Genomic DNA, 25767 nt, shown 5'->3' with positions numbered 1-25767 from the left:
TTCTTTACTGACTTGCCTAGTTAAAGGCTTACCTGCTACCCTTGAAAAATGGCATTGAATCTGACCAGATGATATGCCTATTTTATTTTAAAACATTAATGCACAATACATTGGGAAATGTGGACAATCCAGTAGGAGAGCACATGTGGCTGCTACTTATATAATATTTATTTTAGCCTGGAATCCATGGTGAAATGGAGCATATCATCTTTATCTATCCATTTGCACATAAATTCTTCCTTCAAAGTACCCAACCCGGCATACCACACAGCCTACACACTACAGGCTGGGAGCAGCACAGCTGGGTTAGCAGTTTTGGGTTTATTTGCCTTGCTCAAGGGCACAATGACAGGTGGTGCCTGGGATATTGATTGATTCAACGTACAATTGTAAGGTAACCAGCTGCAATAGGATTTAGAGTTTGCTCAACAAAATGGTCACACAAACTTTTTGGTTTGAGTTGGCTCAACAATTTTTGTTGAGCAAACTCACAATCCTATTGCACCCGGTTGCATTACAATTGTACTTGAAATCAACATCTCTTTTTTTCCAGTGCACATGCATCCTAGGTATTCAACAAGATGACCAAAACATTTGTGCATTCATCATTTATACAGTGACTTTTCACAGCGGCAAGCAACTAATCAACAGATTTGGCATCACTAATGCCGAGAACCCAATCAGAACGGGCCCTTCAATGCCTGCTAGATACCAAATATATCTCCCTCCCCTGAGAAATGTAGGCCTGTTGGCCCGTATATAACCCCTGTATATGTTTTGCAATGAGGTGTTGTATCGGCCGAGGTCTGGGGAGGGCCTGTTAAAGGCATGCGCTCTTTAGCACGATGGGGATAGGTTCACCGACACATCCTGTTAGCTGACCTTTTGGCCTTTGAGCAAAAAGGGGCCGGGGGGGTTAATTGATTAATCGTTCACAGGCCCAATTAAGGTGGGCAAATGAGAGCCCCGAGTTAAGATGTTAGGCAGGAAAAGAAGGATGGCTAAATAATGACTGATAATGCCACCGAACATCCGAATCAATGAGGAAGAATTGTTTCTTTATTGTGGTCACCATCACACATCTTTTAGCTATTAATAGGTATTTCTTTGCATTGTTGTTTAATTAAAAACACTCAGTTTGTGAATGTCAGGTTTCCATACAAAATATCTCTTTTAATTTGGCTACCGTACCACTACAAGGGCAATTGATATATCTGATTCATACTACTTCGCCTTTCTGCTAAAGCTCTTTGTCATCCATTGAAGTCCACCAAAACAAAGCAGATAAAAGGTAGCCTAATTAATCAAATGGATCCAAAGCTTCTGTTCTTCTTACATAGGCTCTATACTGTAAAACGGAATGCTTGGAACCCTCAGGCTACTCAAGAGGGTGTCAGAGAACCTCTGCCATTGAGTAGGCCTGTCAATGAGAGCACTCGGTGCAGCTGGATGCCTGCTGTGACTCTACACGCGCAACACACCCACTCACTCCCTTTCCAGCACCAGGCAGAACCTACTGCTCGCCTGCTGTCTGACTGGCTGAACTCCAGGTAGCGTGGAGCGGGGGCAATGAAAGCTCAAGCCACCCATCCCTGAGGCTGACTGCAATGAAGAGCCATAACACAGGTCTGCAGCGACTTGTCCCCTTCAGAAGACGAGTCAGTCAGGAGTCGAGTCTCCCCCTATTGAATTCCAATGGGCCACTCGTTACCCGGTGACATAGTGTGGCTCGCAGTTGCTGAGAGATTCAGGCCAAGAGAGATGGCGCCTTCTGCCCGGCATGCATCGTCGAGGGGTTTGCGTGTGGGGTTGTGTATGTGAGAGGAGATTACTGCTTCTTTTCGAAAAAGCGATGAGAAATTTACTCTTCTGGGAAGGCTTTCCACTAGATGTTGGAACATTGCTGTGGGGACTTGCTTCTATTCAGCCACAAGGGCATTAGTGAGGTCTGGCACTGATGTTTGGCGATTAGGCCTGGCTCGTAGTCAGAGTTATATTCATCCCAAAAGTGTTTGATGGGGTTGAGGGGCGGGCTCTGTGCAGGCCAGTCAAGTTCTTCCACACCGATCTCGACAAACCATTTCTGTATGTACCTCGCTTTGTGCACGGGGGCATTGTCATGCTGAAACGGGAAAGGGCCTTCCGCAAACTGTTGACACAAAGTTGAAAGCACAGAATCGTCTAGAATGTCTTTGTATGCTGTAGCATTAAGATTTCCCTTCACTGGAACTAAGGGGCCTAGCCCGAACCATGAAAAACAGCCCCAGACCCTTAATACAGATGGCGCTATGCATTCAGGCAGGTAGCTTTCTCCTGGCATCCGCCAAACCCAGATTCATCCATCGGACTGCCAGATGGCGAAGCGTGATTCATCACTCCAGAACATGTTTCCACTGCTCCAGAGTCCATTGGCGGTGAGCTGTTCACCACTCCAGCCGACGCTTGTCATTGCGCATGGTGATCTTAGGCTTTGTGCGGCTGCTCGGCCATGGAAACCCATTTCATGAAGATCCCCACAAACAGTTATTATGCTGACGTTTCTTCCAGGGGCAGTTTGGAACTCGGTAGTGAGTGTTGCAACCGAGGACAGATTATTTTTACGCGCTTAGGCAATCAGCGGTTCCGTTCTGTGTGCTTGTGTGGCCTACCACTTCGCTGCTGAGTTGTTGTTGCTCCGAGACTTTTCCACTTCACAAAAACAGCACTGACAGTTGACCAGGGCAGAAATTTGATGAACTGACTTGTTGCAAAGGTGGCATCCTATGACAGTCCCACTTTGAAAGTCACGGAGCTCTTCAGTAAGACCATTCTACTGCCAATGTTTGTCTATGGAGATTGCATGGCAGTGTGCTCGATTTTAAACACCTTTCAGCAACGGATGTGGCTGAAATAGACAAATCTACAAATTTGAAGGGGTGTCCACATACTTTGTATATATAGTGTATTTGTTGCCTCTAATGGTTATAGTAACCTGCTCTACCCCTGACAAAGCCAGCTTTTGATCAAATCGATTTTTTCTTATGTGCAGGCGCCCAGAAGGATCCAGGCCAGTGGGTGCGGGCTGTGACCGGAACTGGAAAACAACACATACACCGTCCTCCTCGCTCCTCTCATCCTTCGGAACGAGAGCCCAAAGTCTTCTGCACCGTTCACCCTGGAGAGGTAGGTACCTGGCATGCTGTTTTGCCCATGTTGACCATTGTATTGATCTCCTTGTTTTGTTGTCTTTTTTTACTTGGTGCACTGTCACATAGCACAGTAGTTGGAGTGACCTGTCCGGTAGGAGGGTGTGTGACTTGAATAGTGTGACACTATGATGGTTATATTACTTAAAGGAGAAGTTCACTTTAGTTGAAGCAAATCTCTATTTTCAATGTAAATAGCATGTTCTAGAAGAAGTGTTAAGGCACTTTTTTTGCAGTCTCACTTGTTTTTGAGAAACTTGCCCCTCCAGCGATATATACTTCCTCATTCTCGTTCAGCAGTTGTATGGGCACACAAAAACATGAACAAAGGCTCCAAAAACACCCAAATATGTCCCTTTAGAAACAGCAATGCTCTCAGTAAGTATAGTGCTGCAAGTCTTTAGATGTTGTACACATGAAATTGTGTCATTCCGAACTTTCTCCACAAAGTGCTGCATGGGCTACACTGAGAAGCAGCACAGCTGGTAGTGGAAACCGCTGGAGTTGTGTTTTTGGAGCCTTTTTTGTGCTTTGAAAATAGCAACCTCTTTATGCTGTCAAAATTTCACCCTACCACCTCATCTTTCTGAATGCCTTGTTGTGTACGTTGACAGCCACATAATTGCTTATACAGGAAACTGATGCATTAAAGGCATAGGTCACTTTTTTTATGCTTTTGAGTGCACTGCTAGGCGAGTCTTCCCATTACCATTGCTACATGCTTATAAAATGCTAGCTAGGAGATGCTAGGCTAAATAAAACTTTAAAAAACTGTTTAGATTAAACGAAAACACCCTAGGTAACTGGAAAATAAGCTTAAACAAAAAGAGTGAACTCTCCCTTTATAGCAGTTCACCTGCTTACAGCGGGAGCGCCTAGAGTCTATTTTGATGTCTGAGAGGGATTTGGTTATTAGTTCACCCCAGTCTCTTACCACAAATTAAACAAGTCCATCTTAACTCTGTTGCCTCTTGGCGGTGAATAAGTCAGATGAGCTCGACATGAGCCTAGATTGCCAGTGAAATGTTTATTACCTCACATTTGTTTCGCAGGCCATCATCAAGCTACATTTAGGCGGTGTCTCTCCCTCTTTAAATCTTCACTCGCATGATTATCACCGGAGAGAGCTTGAGTTTCCCGGGGAATCGGAAAAGGCCTAACTCTTTGTCCTCTCGTACACCAGCAAGGAGAAATCATAGCCACTAGTCAGATCATCCCAGTCCCCATGATGAGGGGGAAAGCAAGAAAATTAAAAATGCCAGAGAGAGGGCAAAAACAAACAAGAGGAGCTTCCTTATGAAGAAATGCAAGCCATCCAAATAAGGATTGATCCAACCTGCCTGCGGTGCCATCTGGCAAGGGAGGTCGACGTGAAAGGAAGCAAACAAACTTAAACAACAGACGGGACTAAGCGCTTTATTCCAAGGGAAAACGGAAAAGGAAACAAATCAGCTCCTAGCCCCTGGCAGAAACCATTATTAGGCTGCTTAGAAAAAACAACAGTTGCATTTTGCTCGACATTTCCACAGTTTAGGGCTTAATGTGAATCCATGCTCGAGTCCAAACCATCAACTAGGCAACCACACCTGCCTTCTTCTGACAGCAATCAATAGTTAACCATTAGCATTTTGGAGCTATAGCTTAGCAACAAGGTAGGACTGAGGGTATTAGCATGGGTATTGGAGAAATAGCGAGTGTCCATGCATTATGACCATGGCCACCACCTCGAGCCGTATCCAAAGTGACCTTGATAAAGCAGGAGCTTAGAGGCCATGTAACACCTCTTTTATCAAAGGGACCGGAGACCTGGGCTATTAACGGAATTGTACTGTGTACATTATAGTGTTACAGGGCCACAGGCAGTTTTGAGTGCTGTTCCCTTGAGTGTAATTGTGTTGCAGAGAACCTTAATCACTTGTTTCATTTTTTTGTGGAGGTCTTGCAAGATGTGAGTAAATACATAAGCTGGAAATTCCCCGGTAATGACCTTTTGTTTGCCTGGCACCAAGATAGATCAGCCAGTTTGATAATTGTTGGAAATTGCCAGAGATGCATTGGGGCAAGGTGCGGCATCTCAAATTGCCCAGTCCAACTCAAGAAGGGAGACAAGTGGGCCCCATATCCATGTTCTTAAAACTCACCGTGGTTGGGAGTGATGCAAATTTCCCTTTATATGCAAATGCATGCGTAAGATAATAGGACCTTGATTTTACCAAGGTTGTCAGGGAGGTTGCCTGGTAAAAGGAACTGAAGCTAATAAAACCAAAAGAGACATTTTACTCGTTTTTCTCTTCTTGTACTCTTGCGGTAGGCCTCAAGATCTTGATCCCTGATCAGCCAAGCTCTTTAGAGGTTGTGGTTCTACGGCCTTATTAAGGTTTGAGTCAAACCTAAACTCTTATTCTAACAAGTTTTCAATGGTTTGCTCTCGGAGGGATCAGTGAGTTTCTGGTTATTATTTTTCTCTGGCTTGTGGTAGATAACATCTGCAGTACATTAGATTGTAATTAGCAAACCACCAGTGGGATGTTGCCTGTTTTATACCAGTTTGGAACAAATGCTGCACTGAATGTTTGAAGTGTTTCAGTTCTGTTGCTGTGTGGTGTTACTGTTTTGGCCACAGCAACGCAATGGATTCCTCGGAAGCACGCTTGTTCAAGCCTTTATAGTTGCTATAGGCTTTATTATCTTGAGGGCGGGTCTCTCCTCTCTCGGGTGTATGGCGAGGTCTCGGTCGGTGTTCCCCATCTGCTCAGTAAAGCTCTTCCTGAACCCGCTGTGCCCCCCAGCACCAAGCCTTTGCCCGCGAGCAGATCCACACACACACACACACACACTTACAGAGCCCAGAGAGCCAGCTGCCCTATGATGTAACATGGGAACGCACCCTGCCCTTACCCCATTCACCTACAAAACACTCACACACACACACACACACACACACACACACACACACACACACACACACACACACACACACACCACACGCGACCATTTAAAACAAACACACCCTATTGGTCTATTCTATGCACATGATATACATCTTAGCATATACAGTGGGACCTACATGCATGCCTGTGTGTACAGTACAGCACACACGCATATCACAAGAATGTCTATCACACACACACACACACACACACACAACACACACACACACACACACACACACACACACACACACACAAACACACACACACACACACACACCACACACACAATGCAATAATACACAGGCTTGGATGAGATGAATTCCATGTATTATTCATTTAAAAGCTTGTCAAGGCCCACATCCTGGCTTCAATACTTAATTCAGCAATCGATTTCATCACTTGTTCCCTTAAAGAGATCATGTTAATTGACTTAGGGCTCATGACTGTCTGTTATGGTTGCTGCTCAAGTCTCTCATAAATCATAAACTCTTCGTTGTATTAGTACCTTTTTAGATTAGAACATGTCTTGTTAAGCGATTAGTGAGTAAATGGCTTTTGTCATTTGCCAAGTCATCCATTGTAGCTCATCGCACTCTCTGACCTGTTGTAAGTTGGCAAATGGCAAAGGACAGTGGAGCTCCTGTAGATTTTATCCCCTTTGCCATTTAGCTTAATTCTGCTCTTGGTAGATTCACATTGAGATTGAAACTAACTGTTCTGGGTTGAGACTTCATTTGACTGATCTGAACTTTAACTCATTTCTTTGAGAGTGATCAGGTTTGAGGACATTTTTGACAACTGGCTTACAGATCACGTGATCTTTGTTCATACACTAGGATTAGTGAGATGATGGTTGACGTCAACAACCTTAAACAATGTCCTCAAACCATAGGCCTAAGCAAGCAATAACAGAATAAGTAAGCAGCCTTGCGTCGTCCAATCGTCCACAAAGCAATAGTCATTGGAGAGCAAGCTCGGTTTTCCGCCATTTCTTTTCAGGGAGAAGTTTTAGCGCTCACATACAAGATCAGAGTCTTACCAAGGCACTTTAAGTTTAAGGGGACCGTTGTGTTTCAAAGACGGCCTTTCTTTTCCCGAAAGAAATCCACAGGTCATGAAAAGTGGATTTGGAGTAAAAAGAAACCATTGGATAACCGCGGCTTTGCTCAAACTTTGATTAAAAAATCTAAGGCGATGTAAGAATACATCCCTGTGCTGTGTGGGCTCCCTTTGTAGTGTCTTGTGGGGCTTTCACACAAAAAGTTCTCAAGGGCGGTAGTTAGGAGTTGATATGTGGGCTGAGCGGTCGCTGGGTCGAACCTGCAGAGAATTGTTCACTATTTCTCTGTTAGAAAGCAATCAATATGTTCCACATACAATGTAATCATGTTCTCCCAGGTTGCAGGAGACCAAATGAGTAAACGAATAACAAAAAGCCCAGGCATGATCCTTGATAGATGGGTTCTCGTGAACAGACTAACTCCAAAATTGGTTTGGAGTTGTACACACAACATCTGCATGGCAGTAGCTTGAGAGAGAGAGAGAGAGACTAGGGATCCAATGATGGATGTGTTCAGGTGCTGTTCTATTCTTTGGAGGGCGCCAATGTCAATCAGACCCCTTGGCACCGGTTCAGCTCGATATCGTGTCTCCCTGTGGGGCAAGCCCAGAACTATGTAATATCAACCTGCTTTACAATGGTCGTGTTACACTCTTTCGATTCCCCTTACCATCCATTTCCGGACAGAAAGCAGTGCAGTTTGTCACTGGTGGTCAGTGTGCAATAACCTTTCAGTGACAGCAATCAGATACAGTGGTGTCAGTGAATTGAAATGTGTGTGTGTGTATGTGCCGGTGTGCGAGTGTGTGCATGCGTGCACCTCATCTCCTCCCATCACCCGCCTCCTTGAGCACCTGCCCGGTCCCTGCTAGTATTAGTACGCCCACACCACTTCCAACAACACAAGGTGGTCTGCAACTCCCTCGCTGTTTCTATATATTTTAGTGTTCCCTCTCAGTCCATACCTCTATCTAACCCTTCTGTGTAGTTCAAAGATGGCACAACAGGTGTGTTTGCTTAGTAGCTTCCTATATACGTTGTATTTTATTTTTATGCTGTACCAACACTAACACTCACTTAGACACCTTCCCTACCTAAAATAATTCCATGTTTGTATTTCACCAAAGGAATAATTCTGTTCTAATGCTACTGCATAAATACTGCAATGAGCGGTTGATTGAATCGATTCCTCAATATCCCTTAAGAGTGGAATGTCACCTGAATCCATAACTTCCATTCAAGAACAAATGCTCAGGTGCTGTGTCTCACGCTTGTGTTTTTATTTAGACTTTAAATCCTGACAAAGGACCCTCAGGACCAACTCTCTGACACTTTGATCTTGTACGTGACATAGTTGAGTGAGCTGAGAATCTCTGAATGCTCTAAAAACAGCAGACTACACACAAACCCTGCCGGCGGAGTCTTTAATGACTTCTCAAAAGGAGAGCTGCCTGCCGCCTATTGAATCAGCCCTTTTTACATTTGTCGCAGGAGGAATCGAGTTGCGTTTGCCCCTGTCAACCCTGAGATAGTGGCCGTGTTTGAGAGGATCAAAATAGTAATGTATTATGGCTAAATTGTGACTGACTGACTGATCTACAAATAATAATGAGTAGTTATTGATGATGCAAGGTTCTTTGTAGATCAGTCAGTTGGCAGTCGCCTGCACTGTCGGTTGCAATGTCGAACAAGCCTGCAGTCTCAGGGAAGAAATCCAGTTTATTTCCTCCCACTATGACATGTCCCAGGGAAATGTAGACTCTATTCCCACTACAGTACACCATGTCACCTTAGAGCAACATGGCCTCACCATGACTCTGTATCCAATGCCCATCACTTAGAGAGGCTCGACAGCACATTGACAAGATGAGCCACACCTGAACGTTTCGCCACAAGTAGAAAGTGTGTAGTAAGTTGCATACTGGAGGATGGTTTTGTATTAACGTTATGTTAGCGTTATTGCATCAGACGTGGCGGTTGTGCTATGAAGTTGGAGACTGGACAAATAGAGCCACGGCAAATAGAATATGTTTGGCCCCCAAGGGCCAGTGGAGTAGTGCCTGGCTTTGATGGTGTGGGGTTGTGACATGTTGTGAGGAGAAACAAATTGAATATATGGGGTGGGAGTGATGAGTGAAGAGTGCAGCCTCGCACATTTCTCAGCCGCCCATAAAACTTTACCTTGTTTGTGCTGTCTTCGACCCACAACTCCCACTCTGGCCTCAGATAATTGCTGTGGGGGAAAAAAGGGGGGGGGGGGAAGCCTCTTTATTGCATTTGTATCCCTGGCATTGCAAGTTTAATCGAATATCGTAAGTCAAAAGTTGTTTTGTTCTCTCTGCGTTAAAGGTCGTAGAGAGAACGAGTAACATTGAACTCACTGTTACTGTAGATGCATTTTTTTTTTTTTTACGAGCCGAGTAGAAGACCACATGGTCAGTTCTGAGCACTATGTGAAACACCAGCAGGCTAACAAGGTAAACAGGAAGAGTCGCAGGCTTCGCAGGAAGCAGTGTTCTGGCCGTGGCAGGAGAAACGCCATCCATGGGTGCGTGGGCGAGAGATCGGAGTGGAGCTGCCCCTCCCTGGCTGGTGGTACAGGGCCTGCCTATGGAGAGAGAGAGAGAGAGAGAGAGAGAGGAATGGGCACCACCTGTTACTGGCATAGTGCCCAGATGTGACCTCTCCGCAGACGCCATAAGGGCTCCTCGCCTCGCGGTTTCCTGTATCCGTGGCCAGCTCATCCGCTCATCCATGTCCCTGTGCGTGCGGTGAGGGGGCGTTGACCACAGGGCAGTTTTCTCCTGCTTTCCTGAAGCCGCTTAGGCCTAACCCTCTCGACCCACACACCATCTGAGGTGCGAAGAAGCAGTGCTTCCCTGTTATTTCTGAGTTTTACTTGAAATCAAAATAATATAGTAGTGGCAACAGCACTAGATGAGAACGGGTGCTGTCTGGTTGAGGCTAAGGTAAGGGAAATACTGGTATGAAGAACATATGCAACTGTACCTCACCATGCCATCATTGAATCCCTTGATCGAGTTGCGTTACTTGTTTTGTAATATGTCTGTAAAATATTGAACACTTTCTATTTATAATGTCTCTTTCAACGTCAGCAACTTCGACTGGCAGCAGGGTGTTGACGCATGTCGTTCTGTGCCATTGCCGAGTTGCCAAGTTATTACCTCATTGACCTTGGGTGGCTTTCTGTCTCTTACTAATTCCTGTCATGTCTCTCAGAAGACGGCATGATGCCACGGTTTGCCACCCCAAAAAACAACAACATGGTTTACACCCGGACTGCAGAGGCTGATTTACACGGAGTATACCAAACATTAGGAACACATTTCTAATATTGAGTTGAACAGCAGCCTCAATTCGTCGGGGCATAGACTCTACAAGGTGTCGAAAGTGTTCCACAGGGATGCTGGCCCATGTTTACTCCAATGCTTCCCACAATTGTGTCAAGTTGTTAGCTGGATGTCCTTTGGGTGGTGGACCATTCTTGATACACACGGGAAACTGTTGAGTGTGTGAAAAACCCAGCAGCACTGCAGTTCTTGACAGAAACGGGTGCGCCTGGCACCTACTACTATACCCCATTAAGAAGGCACTTAAATGTTTTGTCTTGTCCATTCACTCTCTCAATGGCACACATACACAATCCATGTCTCAATTGTCTCAAAGCTTAAAAGTAATTCTTTAACCTGTCTCCTCCCCTTCATTTACACAGATTTTGAAGTGGATTTAACAAGTGACATCAACCAGGGATTGATAGCTTTCACCTGGATTCACCTGGTCAGTCTATATCATGTAAAGAGCGGGGATTCTTAAAATGTGGTATACTCAGTCACTGTCCCCCCGAATAACAGTTTTATAGGGTGAAATCCAACCTCCGCATACTACGAGGCACCCAGGATGTCTCTCTGCGTTTGAATTGTTTACCACGTTGAATTTGGTGAGATGCGGTATTGATCTCTGTGGTTTCTGATCTAGTTATTATTTCGGGGATATATGTTCGCGGCAGGGCCTGGGATGCTTGAGTAGCTGGATTATAGTTCCATTTCTAGAGGGTCAGATGTTTATCCTCCCCTCAGCGTAGCCCCAAATACCATCGTTGATCAATACATTCGTATCTGATGAAGTAATTATTGCTAGGGCAACCTGGAAAAACACCAACACAACAGAGTTGTAGGCCTACTTGCATAAATAATGTTTCTATAAACACCGGGCGCCAAGAGACTGCATACAGCGGCGTGGTGGGCCAAGGTTTGTCGTGAATTCACCTCAATACAAAAATATTGATACCGTTACACATCACAATATTATCTGTCTCTTATACACATCTAGATGTGTATAAGAGACAGGTCTTGTCTCTCTGCAGCAGACCTACAGTATAGTGAGCAATATGTTTGGAACATCAAATTGCAATAAAATCGCAGTATCGAATCGCAATACATATAGAATCGTGAGAATCGCAATACATATCGTATTGGCAACTAAGTATTGTGATACTATCGTATCGTGAGGTCTCTGGCAATTCCTAGCCCTATTTAATACCCAGTTCCGCTGTTTCCTTCTTGGCCTCTTACCATATATTTTGGGGAATTGCTACTGTCATTATGTCTGTTTCAGGGTTTCATTAAATAAAATAACAAAAAATAAAGAATATGTTAAAGGAATAAGAGACCTGTCAGAGATAGTCCTCTTTAGTTACCAGTTGTGTTGAAGTCTTTTAGCAGGCTAGTTTCTTAGTTAATATTATGTTAGTACCATCTTAAAATGTAAAATAAAGCGTTACCAAGTCCTATTTGTGTCTCCTGGACCTATGGTAGCTCTTCCTGTTTTACTTTCCGGCAGGTCTCTGACACAGGTCCGTGCCAAGCCACTCACTAAGTCTGGGTGAGTTGGTTCAGCGGGGGCCTGTGGTGCTCAGGGATAGGAGAGGTGTGTACGTTAGCCAAGCGGCCATGGAAACAAGCGTATGGCTCATCGACCATGCCAGCCTGGTCAGCCTAAAATAGAACACAGGGAGCAGAGGAGTAGCCTTTGGCTGCTGTCCTGTTCCTCTGTCGAGTGCGTCAAGCACTCGTCTACCAGTGTGGACAGGAGTCACGGGACAGGTGGAAGACCACAACCTTAAACAAAGAACACAACCGACTTGTAAACTGCGGCCTGATTGTGTATCAGCGAGAAATAAGACGTATTTAGGCTATGTAGCATCTAGACCTTCTAGCCCTGGAAATGATACCATGCTCCCACTAGGACAGTGGTCGCCAACCTTTTCTGAGTCAAGATCAATTTCGCGCTCAAATAGCAACCTGAGATCTACCGCTCAGATAGTTTTTGAAACATGACTTAACATTTTTTACATTAACCTAATAAAAACATTTCTGTACAGATGAGGTTTGGGCAGTAGGCCTAATACAATATCACAGCATATTGGCTATATGCTTGGCCTGGCAATATTGTTATTCTCAGACCATATTATATTTCAAAACTCGAGCTTTGATAACAAAATAGATCAGTTGTTGTAGCACTTGCGAGGCACTGCGCCGCATAAATTTAGATAATTCGCTTTTTGATTTGACTGCTGATGGTACATACACCTGATGGTCATGCTGCTTTCAAGACAACTGGGAAATCGAGAAAAAAAACTAGGTCAAATCATGACGTCAGTGATCTTCAGGTGAGAAAGTCTGAGCTCTAGAAAGATGCCTCAGTTTCCTACTTGGAATTCTGAGTCGGATGACCGTTCAAAACGATTTTTCCCAGTCGGATCTTGTTGTCTTGAACGCACGGAAGTCGGAGATTTACGAGTTCACCGTTGTTTTGAACACAGCATTAGTCTCAGCGGCGGGAGGGAGAGAGCAGCAGGGGGTCCGCCTCTCACGGTCCCTGTTCTCTCCTTCCTTCCCTCCGGTGAGACTAACCAGAGAGAGAGGACACCGTCTTCCAGCTCTTCCAACTCAAGTCGCACCGCATCTGCCTCATGCACAAATTCATGTTGGTCCTATGACCAGAGAAAGTGAAATATTCCTTGATATTAAAATAGACCCGATGAGCTGCTAATGATAATAAAAACGCTATCGATGCACTTGGCTACTCGTTCATTGCAACTGCAGTGCGAGTGGAAGTAGCGCGTTTTATGTTATGTAATAGTGTTGAATAAAAACAGTGGTGACAGTGCTGAATAAAAACTTCAACACGAATTCACTCATACAAACAGCAGCTCTTTGCTGTATTCTTTGACAGTCTCTCTGCGGTCATGGTGGTATTAGTGAATTGAGCTATCCGATTGGCCAGCGCAGGATGCAAACTGGATTTAGCCACAGATCTCCCGGTCCACCGGGTAGGCAGAGTTTGTCTTTTCAAACAATGAAATGTTCAAAATGAGAGCACTTTGCTTACCTGGTGCACATGGCTTCTGAATCAAGTGCACCTACCGCAACGTTGGCTTTTCTACAGAAATGTTTGGTGATCGACTATGAATGCCTTGAAGATCGACCATCGACCGGTTGGCGACCACTGCACTAGAACATTCTGAACACAAACCATAAGCCCCATTTGCCAAATGTGTCCGGGAGTAGAATGCCTTTTTTTAAAAAGACATTCTACCCAAAGATGCATGAAAATGTAATTATGTTGACAACAAATATAACTGAAGTTCGCCATTGTTCTGTACGGCGATGATGAGGAGCAAACGATGGCTGTATGCTCGTGGCTCATTCGCCCCACTGCTCGTTCTGTTAGCAACATATATACATTATAACTTGTGTCACTGATCTTTTTCTACTTACCCAGAGTCAGATGAACGAATGGATATCTTTTTCATGTCCATGCGCGCTAGTTAGCAAATGCGCTAACGCCAATTAGCAAATTCCTTCAAACTAAATGCAGAGAATTAATCTGACGATGGGTAAGTAGAAAAAGGGCTTAATTGACAGTCTTGCACTATCCATTTAAAAGCGCGTCTCGGTAGAAATATGTATATTTTTTACTACTAGTGTAGTGTAACAGTCATATCCCAATAGAGTTCCAGAAACTTGTAGAATCTATGCCAAGGTGCACCGAAGCTATTCTGGTGGCTCGTGTTCTGGGGGCTCGTGGTGGCCCAACGCCCTATGAAGACACGTTTTGTTGTTGTTCCCTTTATTTCAGCAGTTACCTGTATCTTATCAGTGTCCTCCTCCAGTTGTCATTATAGTGGTATGCTTTGACACTACTTTCACACCATTTTGGTTCTTCACTGGTGGTTGTGCTTTAGCAGCCACATAGCTGTCGGGGCCTGAGAACCGGTGTGAAATATGACTCCACTGGGCCCTCGGCAGGGCCTTGCTCATTGAGCAGACATCCACAGGAAAGGCCGGCGTAATTCTCACCATCAATTACAGTTGCTCTCCTGGGCCCACGACAGCCGTGAGCCGCATCCGCGTGCACCCACACGCCTTACCGTGGCGCAATGAGGCGGGGCACGCCGGGGAGTAAACGAGAGCGTGCAGCCATCCGATAAATACCAAATCTATCTCCCCCTCCTCTCTCGCGCCCTTTCTCTCCGTACCTTCCCACTGTGGGTGATTTTTCTTCCTCTTTTATTCTCTCTCCCTCTTTGTATCGCTCGGTGTCTCCACTTCCTTATTCTCTCTTTTTCTTCCCTCTCCCTGTTACTGTCTCTGACTTTCTCTGTTCCCTCTTTCACTGCTTCTCTGTTGTTCTAGTCCTGCATCCCCCTCTCTCTTTGTAGAAAAACGTTTCCATTTCAGGTGATTCCCTCTTTTCTCCTGTCCTTTTTATTTTTACTCTGTTCACTCTGTCGTCCAACTTTCAGAGATTGTCTCTCTCACTTCCTTCTTTACCTGTTATGTCCTTGTCTATCCTTTTATTCTGTTCTCTCATCTCTACAGTTTGAATTTTCGCTCCCTCCCTGTCATAACATTTGAAGCCTGATGAAAAGATGATCGATTACGTCACACTCTCTGCCATCAAGGAGATGATATGTTCTTGTGAAGCGGAGTCTCCCCACAAGCAGGCTGGCTCAGAGGACGTGACTTGTCCAAATTGGGTCATCCCGTCATCTGAACACCCTCCTCATTTATCCTCTTCATGGCTTCTGCCGCATCGCTGTCATTGCTACTGTTATTTCTACTGCTCTTTGACGTCATCACGGTTATCATGATTAGGTTTAGACTGAATATGTGTTGGCGGAATCTCCCTAAGCCCCCAACTGAACATAGGGATTGTCTGGTGTCCTACTCAGGATCATTGTCAGCTTTGTCATCACATACTCATCATCACCACTGTCGTCGTGATCATCATCATCACCGTTGCCATCATCACCATCACCACCACCTTAATCATCATTACCTTGGACATCATCACTCTTGTCATCATCAATAGCACCTCCTTTGATCGCATCCTAATTCTCAGGTGACTGGTAGTGGCTGCTTGAATGAGTCTGCCCGCAGTTGTTTTTCACGGCAGACGTATGGAGAGCGAGATTGCGAGCACCTCCCGCTGCGATGATGTGGCAAAGCGCTGCTCGCCTTTCTCTAAGCCAAGACATCAATAAAGGGACTGCAACAGTGGCGCCTTCTGCCAAGTGGAGTAGAAGGGCTTTGAGCTCCACAGTGTTTCCCCACGTGAGACTCCTCTCCTACAGAGTTGTTTCATGGGCCTTAAAGGAAGAGCCGCAGACGACGAAGACTTTCCCACCAATTAGACCAAGTGCTAGTCTCTTAATGGTGCTGTCATATTATGGGCGGCTTGTGCAAGCGACTGTTTGAATAGAGGTAGGTGCATATAGAAATAGATTTGCTTTAATCGGAATGTCCCTACTAGTATTTCTATATCTACGGTGTTGCTAACTGAGTAAGTGTGCAATCGCTAGTGATCTAGAAAAGGGGACAAGTACACGGAGCGGGGTTGGGAGCGGAAAGGCCAAGCTGCAGTGGGAAAGAGATGGCGTTTCAGCCCGTGGAGAAAGAGTGGGTGTTGCGGCTTTGGTGGGTTAGCTTTTGGGAGTGAAGTAATAGACCACCATGTCCATTTATATTTGTGACCTTTACCCTTTTACAGCTCCCACACACACTGAACTGTGGAGTGTGGAGACACCTCCTACTACCTCCTCACTTTGTTTACCTTTGAGAGTGCTGAAGGACTTGTTTGGGTTGGGGGGCCCACTGGATTTAGGTGCCCCGGGCCTGAAATGCGTTAGTCCGGCCCTGGTTAGCTCGCTAACGCTAGCTAGGTAGTGTATCTATGTAAGTGTTGGTACTGGAGCAGGCATTTAGCTGTTGTAGCTGGTGTGGACAGTGCATATTGATTTAGCCCAATCTGCCTCTTCATTTAGGGCTCAGGGAGATGAATAGCTGACTGCAAAACAATCAGCCGCTGCCACCTCCGCACAATTCCGCCTACCAACCTGACACACACCCACCCTCAACGCAAGCTCGCTCAAATGCTGACCACAATGTTGATTTTGTCCACCCACACCAGATGCGATCAGGACACGCAGGTTGTAATATCTAAACTTACTCTGAATCAACTATATTAATTTGGGGACAGTTCGAAAAGCATTCAACATTTATGGCAATTTAGCTAGCTAGCTTGCTGTTGCTAGAATTGTCCTGGGATATAAACATTGGGTTGTTATTTTACCTGAAATGCACAAGGTCCTCTACTCTGACAATTAATCCACAGATAAAAGGGTAAACCGAGTTTGTTTCTAGTAATCTCTCCTCCTTCAAGCTTCTTCTTATTTGGACTTTATATGGCTGTTGGCAACCAACTTTAAGGTGCTTTACCACCACCGACTGGAGTGTGGACCTCAGTTCATCTTTCAGTCACCCAATGTGGGTATATACTCCTAAAAACCAATGAGGAGATGGGAGAGGCGGGACTTGCAGCGCGTCAAGCATCACAAATAGAACCAAGTTCTATTTTAGCACCTGGCTAAGCAGACGGTCGTTGAAGTGCACGAGCAGTGTGGGTGCAATGATTGAATAACATGTATGTGTAAATTTATTTTGAAGCGCACGCAATGCGGGCGGTGTGAGCAGCATGTCACACTCATTAATGCTTACGCACAGGCATTTATGGGAATCGATGTGTGTATCACACTTTGAAATGTGGGTTCCATCATGCAAACACATATGTGTATACACACATACACTGAGTATATCAAACATTAGGAACACCTTCTTAGAATTTAGTTGCACCCCCCCACCCCCTTTTTGCCCTCAAAACAGCCTCATTTCTTTTTGGTCTCTAGGAGGTGTCAAAAGCGTTCCACAGGGATGCTGGCCCATGTTTCACACAGTTATGTCAAGTTGGCTGGATGTCCTTGTCGTGGTGGACCATTCTTGATACACAAGGGAAACTGTTGAGCGTGGAAAACCCAGCAGTGTTGCAGTTCTTGACACAAACCGGTGCACCTGGCACCTGCTACCATACCCCGTTCAAAGGCACCTACATTTTTTGTCTTGCCCATTCAACATCTGAATGGCACAAATACACAATCCATATCTCAATTGTATCGAGGCTTAAAAACCGTTCTTTAACCTGTCTCCTACCCTTCATCTACACTGATTGAAGGGGATTTAACAAGTGACATCAATAAGGGACCATAGCTTTCACCTGGATTAATCTGGTCAGTCTATGTCATGGAAAGAGCAGGTGTTCTTAATGTTTTGTATACTCAGTGTACATACACACACACACTCTATTGGCTTGTACACCTATTCTAGTACCCAAACAACGCAATCATAAATCAAGCATTTAGTAAATTACTTTGCTCTTAGATCAAACAAGTTTGAGATCAAGTGGAGAAACAAAACATTCAATGTTCATTTATTTTGTTTGAAATACGGCCCGTCAGGATTCGAATGCTTTTTGATCCTGGAAGTAGCACCAGCATCCAGTTCTCCCAAACGTGACTAATTGCATGTCTGTAAGAAAAATGTGTCTCCTATTACACGTGATCCTCACTAACAAATGTAGCAGATATGAGCAGGCTTGTCATTACTAGTATCCATTGTGTGTTGACATCAACCGTCTTGGAACCTGGAGTAGTCTCACACGCATGCCCAACGAAGACCTTGGTTGGGTAATAGTTATCACCCTAGCTATGGGAGTGTGTCATTTGTGTTGGTTTGTGTCCATGGTTTGCCAGACAGAGACTGTCACAGTACGTTAGGCAAGCGCACTGACATACAGTACACTACAAGCAGCAACAAAGTCCTTTCATTCATTATTGCAATGAGAGGTCCCGGCTCGATCTGCCAGGTTATCTGTGACTCAAAGGCAGCTATTTCAGGTGACATTACCTCAGGTCTTATTCAAAGCTCTGTAGGGAGATGTGCTGTGAATCAAGTGGTGCCCCTCACCATGAATTATGCAGGACTTTCTTCTACCTCTGTGCTCTCCTCCCACACTGTGTGTGTCTCTCTCTCTCTCCTCTCTCTCTCTCTCCTCTCTCCTCTCTCCTCTCACACACACACACTTTCTCCTTCTCACACATCCCTCTTCCCCGTACACACATTGACACACTCTCTCGCACACAAAATCTCCCCACTCACTCTCACACACACTCAGACCCCTCCCTTCCTCAGCCTCTTTCTCTCTCTCTGACACTGCTGCATACTGACTAGATTTGTAGTATTAAACATCAGCATTTACGGGGCTAACTGTGCTATGTGGGGGTACAGTCAGAAGCAGGTGACGTGATGTGAGAACGAGGTGACTCGTTCTCTACCTACCATTCACCAGCGGGAAGGAGAGACCGGGGAGGTTGGCTGATTACTAAATTATTTATTTCATGAGCCCCCATTTTACTTTGTGTGTGTGGGGGGGGGGGGGATTTTACTATCCTTGTGGGGACCAGAAGTCCTAACAATAATAGTAAAACAAGGAAAATTCGGGCAAGTAGGGACATTGCGCCGGTCCCCACAAGGAAAAAGGCTTTTTTAGGGGTTAGGTTTAGGGTTACAATTATGGTTACAATTAGGGTTAGTCAAAAATTATAATAAAATAAAATCTGTTACTTCAAGTTGCCTCCTTCAGTGGCGATTTTTAGCATGTAAATCTTGGTAGGGCATCAAGAAAAAAAGGTGGGATGCATGCCAGCAAAGCCACTGCACAACACAACACTAAACAATACATCATTTGCACTATAACGGTGACAAACGGTGCCCAAAATCGGTTAGGCCCAAAATAAAGCTGTACCAACAGCAGTCCCAACATCTTACCACTGCTACTCCTGGCTATCAACAGAACCTTGTCTGACAGCGAAACAGTTCATTCAGGCTCATTTACTGCCTTTAAAAAAACATAGCTGATATGGTTAAACAGATGTGGTTTCTAATGACAATTGAGATGTATAAGAGGCAATCCGTAATTTCGATTAAGACATTAATGAGCGAGCTAGGACGGATGTAGTCAACATAACTATTTGTTTAGCACTTTTGAAATGTACAGCGACAGAATTCAGAACATGGGCTGTTCTTACAGTGTTCTCCCTGTACACCAAGTCAGAACCGTAGAATAAATAAAGGGGCCATATAAGCAGACAATGAAAGCTCGTACAATATTCAATGATTACATTTCTCTAAAACAGGTTATAGGCTACATGTGTACCACTAAGTCAGAACAGTAGTCGAAATTAAGAGGGGTAAATAGACCAAATTATTAGGGTGAGGCACATGGGCTACTAACATCTTACTACACAACATACACGTATTACTTTCTTAGCTACAGTATACATATCTCCCTGGCATATTACATAATTTATGCAGCAGCATGCAACACATTTTTGGACTCACCTTGTTGTGCTGTGCTCACTTGAACAGGAAGGTGGCGCGGCGGTCCTTCATGGGCAAATTTTGTCATCAAAGTCTGGCATTCTCTGGATTTATGCTGCTTTCAAAACAACTGGGAACTCAGAAAAATGAGGTTGAATCATGATGACGTCATTGATCTTCAGGTCGTAGCTCTAGAAAGAGGCCGGATTTACAATTCCAAGTTGGATGACCGTTCAAAACGTATTTTCCCAGTCGGAGCTTGTTTATTCCCGCCATCCCAGTTGTCTTGAACTCACTGAAGTCCAGTTTTCGCAGTTCTGAGTTAACAGTTGTTTTGAGTGCGGCAAAAATCATGTTTCATTGACAGCATGGCCAATGTTGAATGTTTATCATTTTAAACTTGGAAAAACGCCCCTTAATCCCAGATTTGGGACCACACAGCTACTCCACTGAATAGCAGGCTAGTGATTGCTTTGCAATGCTTGCAGTTAGCCACTGTCACTGATTCCTTCCAAACCACTCATTGTTGAATATGTGATTTCCAACTTGTTGTGTAATGTTTATGTCCAATGGCCGATGAGCACCGATACGTTTTATCTATAATTTCTCTTCATTATTTCTCTTCATATGACATGGATTAAAAAGGGTTTGCCAGTAGATTGTGGACTTGATTCATGATGATGACTGCAAGCTAATATTTTGAAAGTCCAATCAAAGCTACTGTAGATATAACGTGATTTGACGTAATTTTACCTGTGGCCAATGATCTTGAGCCGTCTTGGATTGGCACTTCTATTGTAACTCTATGGCAACACCCAAGGGGCTGGAATTTTCTAGCTCCACCCTTAGACTTGGCGGTGACAGTATGAGTGACAGAACACTGAGCCAATCACGGCGCAACGCTCCATATTTTCTGCTGGCTTGCCCTACCACCACCACAGAAAGCACTGAGCTAGGCTGAAACACCTGCATTTTGGAGCTGCCTTACTCAAGAAAACAAAAAAAGAGACCATGTTTGTATGCAGATTTATTAACTCAATTATATATATATTTTTTTACATTGTTTGCAAACTGATATGTGACATGTATTAATGCCAAAATATTTTTTGGGGTGCCAAAAACTAGGGGCTCAAAATTGAATGACGGTGTCGCCACTGCCTCAGTAATTATCTTGCCCAATAAAATACGTGCCTGATATTCTAAGAATTGATTCGTGTTGGGCCGGCCCAGGTTAAAGTTTTGCACGACATTGTAGCCTGTATAGGCCAACACATGGCCATTGCTGTGGTGAGAGAAAGAAGCGCACCTGTATCTTTCACAGAACTAGAATAAGATTCACTTTCCCTCTCTCTGCTCTGATAGACATGTCCCTGCAACTCTCACCTCTCCAGCGTTGCACTTCATTGCCACGGTAACCCTGATAAATTGAAATACATTTACCAAAGTTATAGAATTACTCCTGTCTGTTCAGAAAGAAATTCAATCTTTCAGAATACTACACCAGGAGTAGGCCTATAATTTAGCCACAGCGGATCAATAGCATATTATTATTTGTTTTTGTTATACAATATGTGAGTCTTCACACACTTAGGTCTATGCTATTGATGGGTTTCAAGAAAAGGTCGTTTTTATTGATCTCAGATTCTCAGTTTGTCAGTGTCAAAGTAGCCTTTCATTTTGTTCATTTGTGAAGTATTAAAAATGATTCTGCTAAAGTCTCCAGTCATCGAAAATAATGTACATTTGCATGAAATGCATTTATAAAAGGTCACCTCTCTCTCGGCTCACTTTTTGTTCCGGCACCTCCCAATTTACAAGTTAAGTACTGGGGTTAGTGTTAGGAGTTAGGGCTAGGTTTCGTTTTGGGGTTAAGGTTAGGGTTAGGTTAGGGTTTAGGGAAAATAGGATTTTCAGTTGTTTGGTCCCCTTAAGGATAATAAAATAAATGTTTTTGAGGATTGGTGGGGTTGCAGTGTATGTTTGATGGAGGGACTGTGTGTGTGTGTATGCTCGTGCATACAGCTAGTGAGTTATGCTCATGCGGGCCACACCTTGTACAGCCTACGATTTAGATCTGGCAAAAGCTTTCCAGATCAAGAACCATAATCCACTTTGCTGCAATGCCCCTGCAATGCAACATCCTTTGTCCTTAGTCTCTCAGTACGTGTGTGTATGTGTGTGTGTGTCCCTAGTGTCGGTGTGTATGTGCGTGCGTGCGTGCGTGTGTGTCTATTTCACCATTGCGTGCCAGCAAGAGAAAGTGAGAGGACCGTGGAAGAACAAACTCAGATCCCCCCCCTCTCAGCTCATGAAAAATTGCTGGGAAAGGGCAAATATTTGAGAGCAGCCGATAGAGCGCTACTGTTAGTCCCTAATAAATACAGCTCAATTCTCCCAGGTGCTCCAATGCGGTCTTCTCCACTGAAGCAAACCTGCCTGGCAAATGCTTCCAGATGTAAAGAGTGAGAGAAAGAAAAAGAGGAAGAGAGACACAGGGCTGATTGAATTAAGTCGTTCTTAAATGAATCGCTGCTTTTGCCTGCAGTCCATTATTATAGCTGTGCTCATAAATGTAATGTGATACGTACGGGTATATATTCGATTTTAGATGAGCTCATAGTGTCTGCCCTGCAGAAACGTCTAGCCTCTTGCCGGAGTGTTCATCAGTTCATTTATTTGCCTCATGTAACCTCAAACACAGAGATATTATTTAACTAACTTCTTAGGGCTAGGGTCCTTTTTTCTCAATTTCCGCCTGACTGACGTGCCCAAAGTAAACTGCTTGTTGCTCAGGCCCTGAAGCCAGGATATGCATATAATTGGTACCATTGGAAAGAAAACATTTTAATGTTTGTAGAACTGTTAAAATAATGTAGGAGAATATAACACAATAGATATGGTAGGAGAAAATCCACTCCTACACTTGTGACGACTTCACCAACGTGACCAGCAAGATCCTGGCCAAGGTGGGCCGCAACCTGCACAACCAAGCCCACCATCTTCTCTGGCTCATCATAGAGCAAATTAAAGCCCACTTCTACCGTGCCTACATCATGCGCTAGTGCAACCCGCTGTTCTCGGGCCACGACAACCTCAGTCCGGTGGTGACGACAGAGCAGAATTTCGACAGCCTGCTCATCCGGCCCGACCACTCCCGCCGGAAGCGAGGCGACAGCTACTACCTCAACCGGGGCACCATGCTGCACACTCACATCTCGGCCCACCAGAGGGAGCTGGTGTGCTCGGGACTGGACGCCTTCCTGCTGGCGGGCGAAGTGTAACCGAGGGACAAGATTGATGCCAGCCACTTCCCCGTGTTCCATCAGATGTTGGGCGTGCGCCTCTTCTCTAACCACCAGGTTAGTAGAGGGCTTTTCACACTAATGAGTCGAACCAAGCCAAGGCAAACCAAGCTGCATTGAGTTGATCTGGTAGTTCATCCACCATAGTTTCTGGAACCCTGCTCACAAGGACAATGTGAAGAAGAAGAATGAAGACGAAAAAAATCATAGCAAGAGGACAGCTTGGTTCAGGTGAAAAGGGTATAGGGTTATAGTAAAGGAGAACTAGGGAGCTTCAGTATCATGTCCCCATAAAGCTTTTGAAATCAAAACCAATGCTGGTGGAGTTAAGGTACTGGAACATTTAAACTAAACATAACACTGCCATGAGTAGCTCCAGTTTTATTGATTCGCTTCTCCTCCAGACCACAAAGTCAAGGCCTTCTGTGTAGGGTCACAACAAGCCAAAGAGTAGGACTCACAATGTAGGATGAATACAGTATCCCATTGTTACACAACGTGGAGCGCTACAGTTTTATCGATTGCATATAATTTGCTGAGTACTGCAAAGACATTGAGAAGTAAACTTAGATACACATACAATAGTTAATTCTACATGAAGTCCAATCATCAGCCATATTAACAGCATTAGCAGCAGTGTTGTTTTGAAGAGTTGTCTCTGAAGTGTGTGTGTGTGTGTGTGTGTGTGTGTGTGTGTGTGTGTGTGTGTGTGTGTGTGTGTGTGTGTGTGTGTGTGTGTTTTTCAGCTGCTTGCCAAGGTTTAGAGCGGAGAGGACCAGTCTCTTCGAGAGCAGGGTGTGCCGGACCCCTCAGAAGCAGGAGACCTGAAACAGACCCTTGACCGTATGGTCAGACACCTGTTTGGAGAAGGTAAACAACGTTCCAAGTGTATGGATACCCACGTACCCACAATATTGATACCCCATGGTAGTCAACATAATTCTCCATGTAGCGTTCACCTACCAAGGTTCTGTTCCAATACTTCTTCCCTTCCTTGAAATGGTCTGGCATGACTGCATTGGTGAAAGCTTGCTAGATTAACTCTTACGGATTAGATGAACTCTTACGGATTTTAAAGGATCCATTTAAAATTGTTTTAACAGGCCCATAGTCCTCTTAGGCCATTGGTCTCTTGAAGGAAAGGATACAGGGAAATTTAACTTTTTGATAATTTTGGCATCAGTCCCTCGCCCTTTGTCTCAACCCGTTCTTTCCTCTCCTCCATCTCCCTTCATCCTTCTCATCTCTCTTTTCTGTGCCAGAGCTGGAGATCCGCTGGGTGGAGTGTTAGTTCCCCTTCACACATCCCTCCTTTGAGATAGAGGTGCATTTCCAGGATGACTGGCTGGAGGTGTTGGACTGTGGGGTGATGGAGCAGGAGCTGGTAAGCATGGCTGTTGACACACATGCAAATATACACAGACAAATGCACACACTCATGCACATGGGGCCGCAGGTAACCTAGCGGTCAGAGCGTTGAGCCAGTAACTGAAAGTTTGCTAGTTCGAATCCCCTGCCAACCAGCCGACTATGTAAAACATCTGTCGAACTGCCCTTGAGAAAGGCACTTGACCCAGGGTCGCCGTCAATAATAATAATATAATAATAATAATATAATAATAATAATTATAATAATAATGGCTGATCCCTCGCCGTGACCTCACTCTCCAAGGGTGTCTCAGGGGGAGTGGGATATGCAAGAAACACATTTCCATTTCACACCTCACACTTGTACATGTGTGAAACAGGACAAATATAAGCACCCCCATATGCGCAAACACACACACGAACGCATACACACAGGCACACACTCATTCACGCTTGCAAACACACATGCACGTACTGTATACACAAACATGAACTCCTACTGTAGGTCTTGCATACACTTACTCTTTCTCTCTCACACACGCACGTACGCATGCACACACTCTCACACACATGCTTTAAAAAATACCCTTGCGCGCGCGCACACACACACACACAAGCAAACACACACACATTCACAAGCAAACACACACACACACAGGCGAACACAAACAACCAAAACAACAGATTACTCTTTACAGATTTGGATCTGCGGTACTTAAGAGATAACTCTCGCTGTTTTGCCCTTGAACAAAGCTGTGTGCTGACGTGCCTCAATAAACATCCCACTTGTCTAGAAATCAATAATACATGAAATGGACGCCAAAACAACATGACTCCTGTTTAGCTATAGTGTTTGCTCTCTCCCCACACAACGAAGGCTGTTGTGGCTGAGGTCGTTGAGGTCAAACCTTTCTCCTCTGTCTTCGACCCTGCTGCAGTGCAGTCACACCTCCTGCCTCCACCAGCAGATGGCAGTGTTGTGCAACTGAGGGGTGCAGGTGAGCCTGAGGGTGGTGGGATTCCTGTTTGGGGAGTGTGTGGACGGAGACACTCTCTGTGGCCCCAGGGGACGGGGTCTGGTTCAGCGGCCCAGACAGAGGCTTGTTCCGGGGGGAGAGGACC

General features: G+C 44.8%; 1 protein-coding gene across 1 annotated transcript in view; it reads left to right on the top strand.

Moving 5' to 3' along the window:
* Positions 1-9610: 9610 nt before the first annotated feature.
* The window catches only part of fars2 (phenylalanyl-tRNA synthetase 2, mitochondrial), a 148012-nt gene continuing 131855 nt past the window's right edge, over positions 9611-25767 (top strand). Inside the window, 5 exon segments of the mRNA XM_070435523.1 lie at positions 9611-9773; positions 10419-10501; positions 22879-23334; positions 24024-24147; positions 24540-24661. Coding sequence (XP_070291624.1) covers positions 9611-9773; positions 10419-10501; positions 22879-23334; positions 24024-24147; positions 24540-24661 — 948 coding nt within the window.

This window comes from Salvelinus sp. IW2-2015, linkage group LG27, assembly GCF_002910315.2.
Source record: "Salvelinus sp. IW2-2015 linkage group LG27, ASM291031v2, whole genome shotgun sequence".
Lineage (NCBI taxonomy): Eukaryota > Metazoa > Chordata > Actinopteri > Salmoniformes > Salmonidae > Salvelinus > Salvelinus sp. IW2-2015.
The sequence above is the reverse complement of the archived record's forward strand: the minus strand, read 5'-3'. Positions and strand labels throughout refer to the sequence as shown.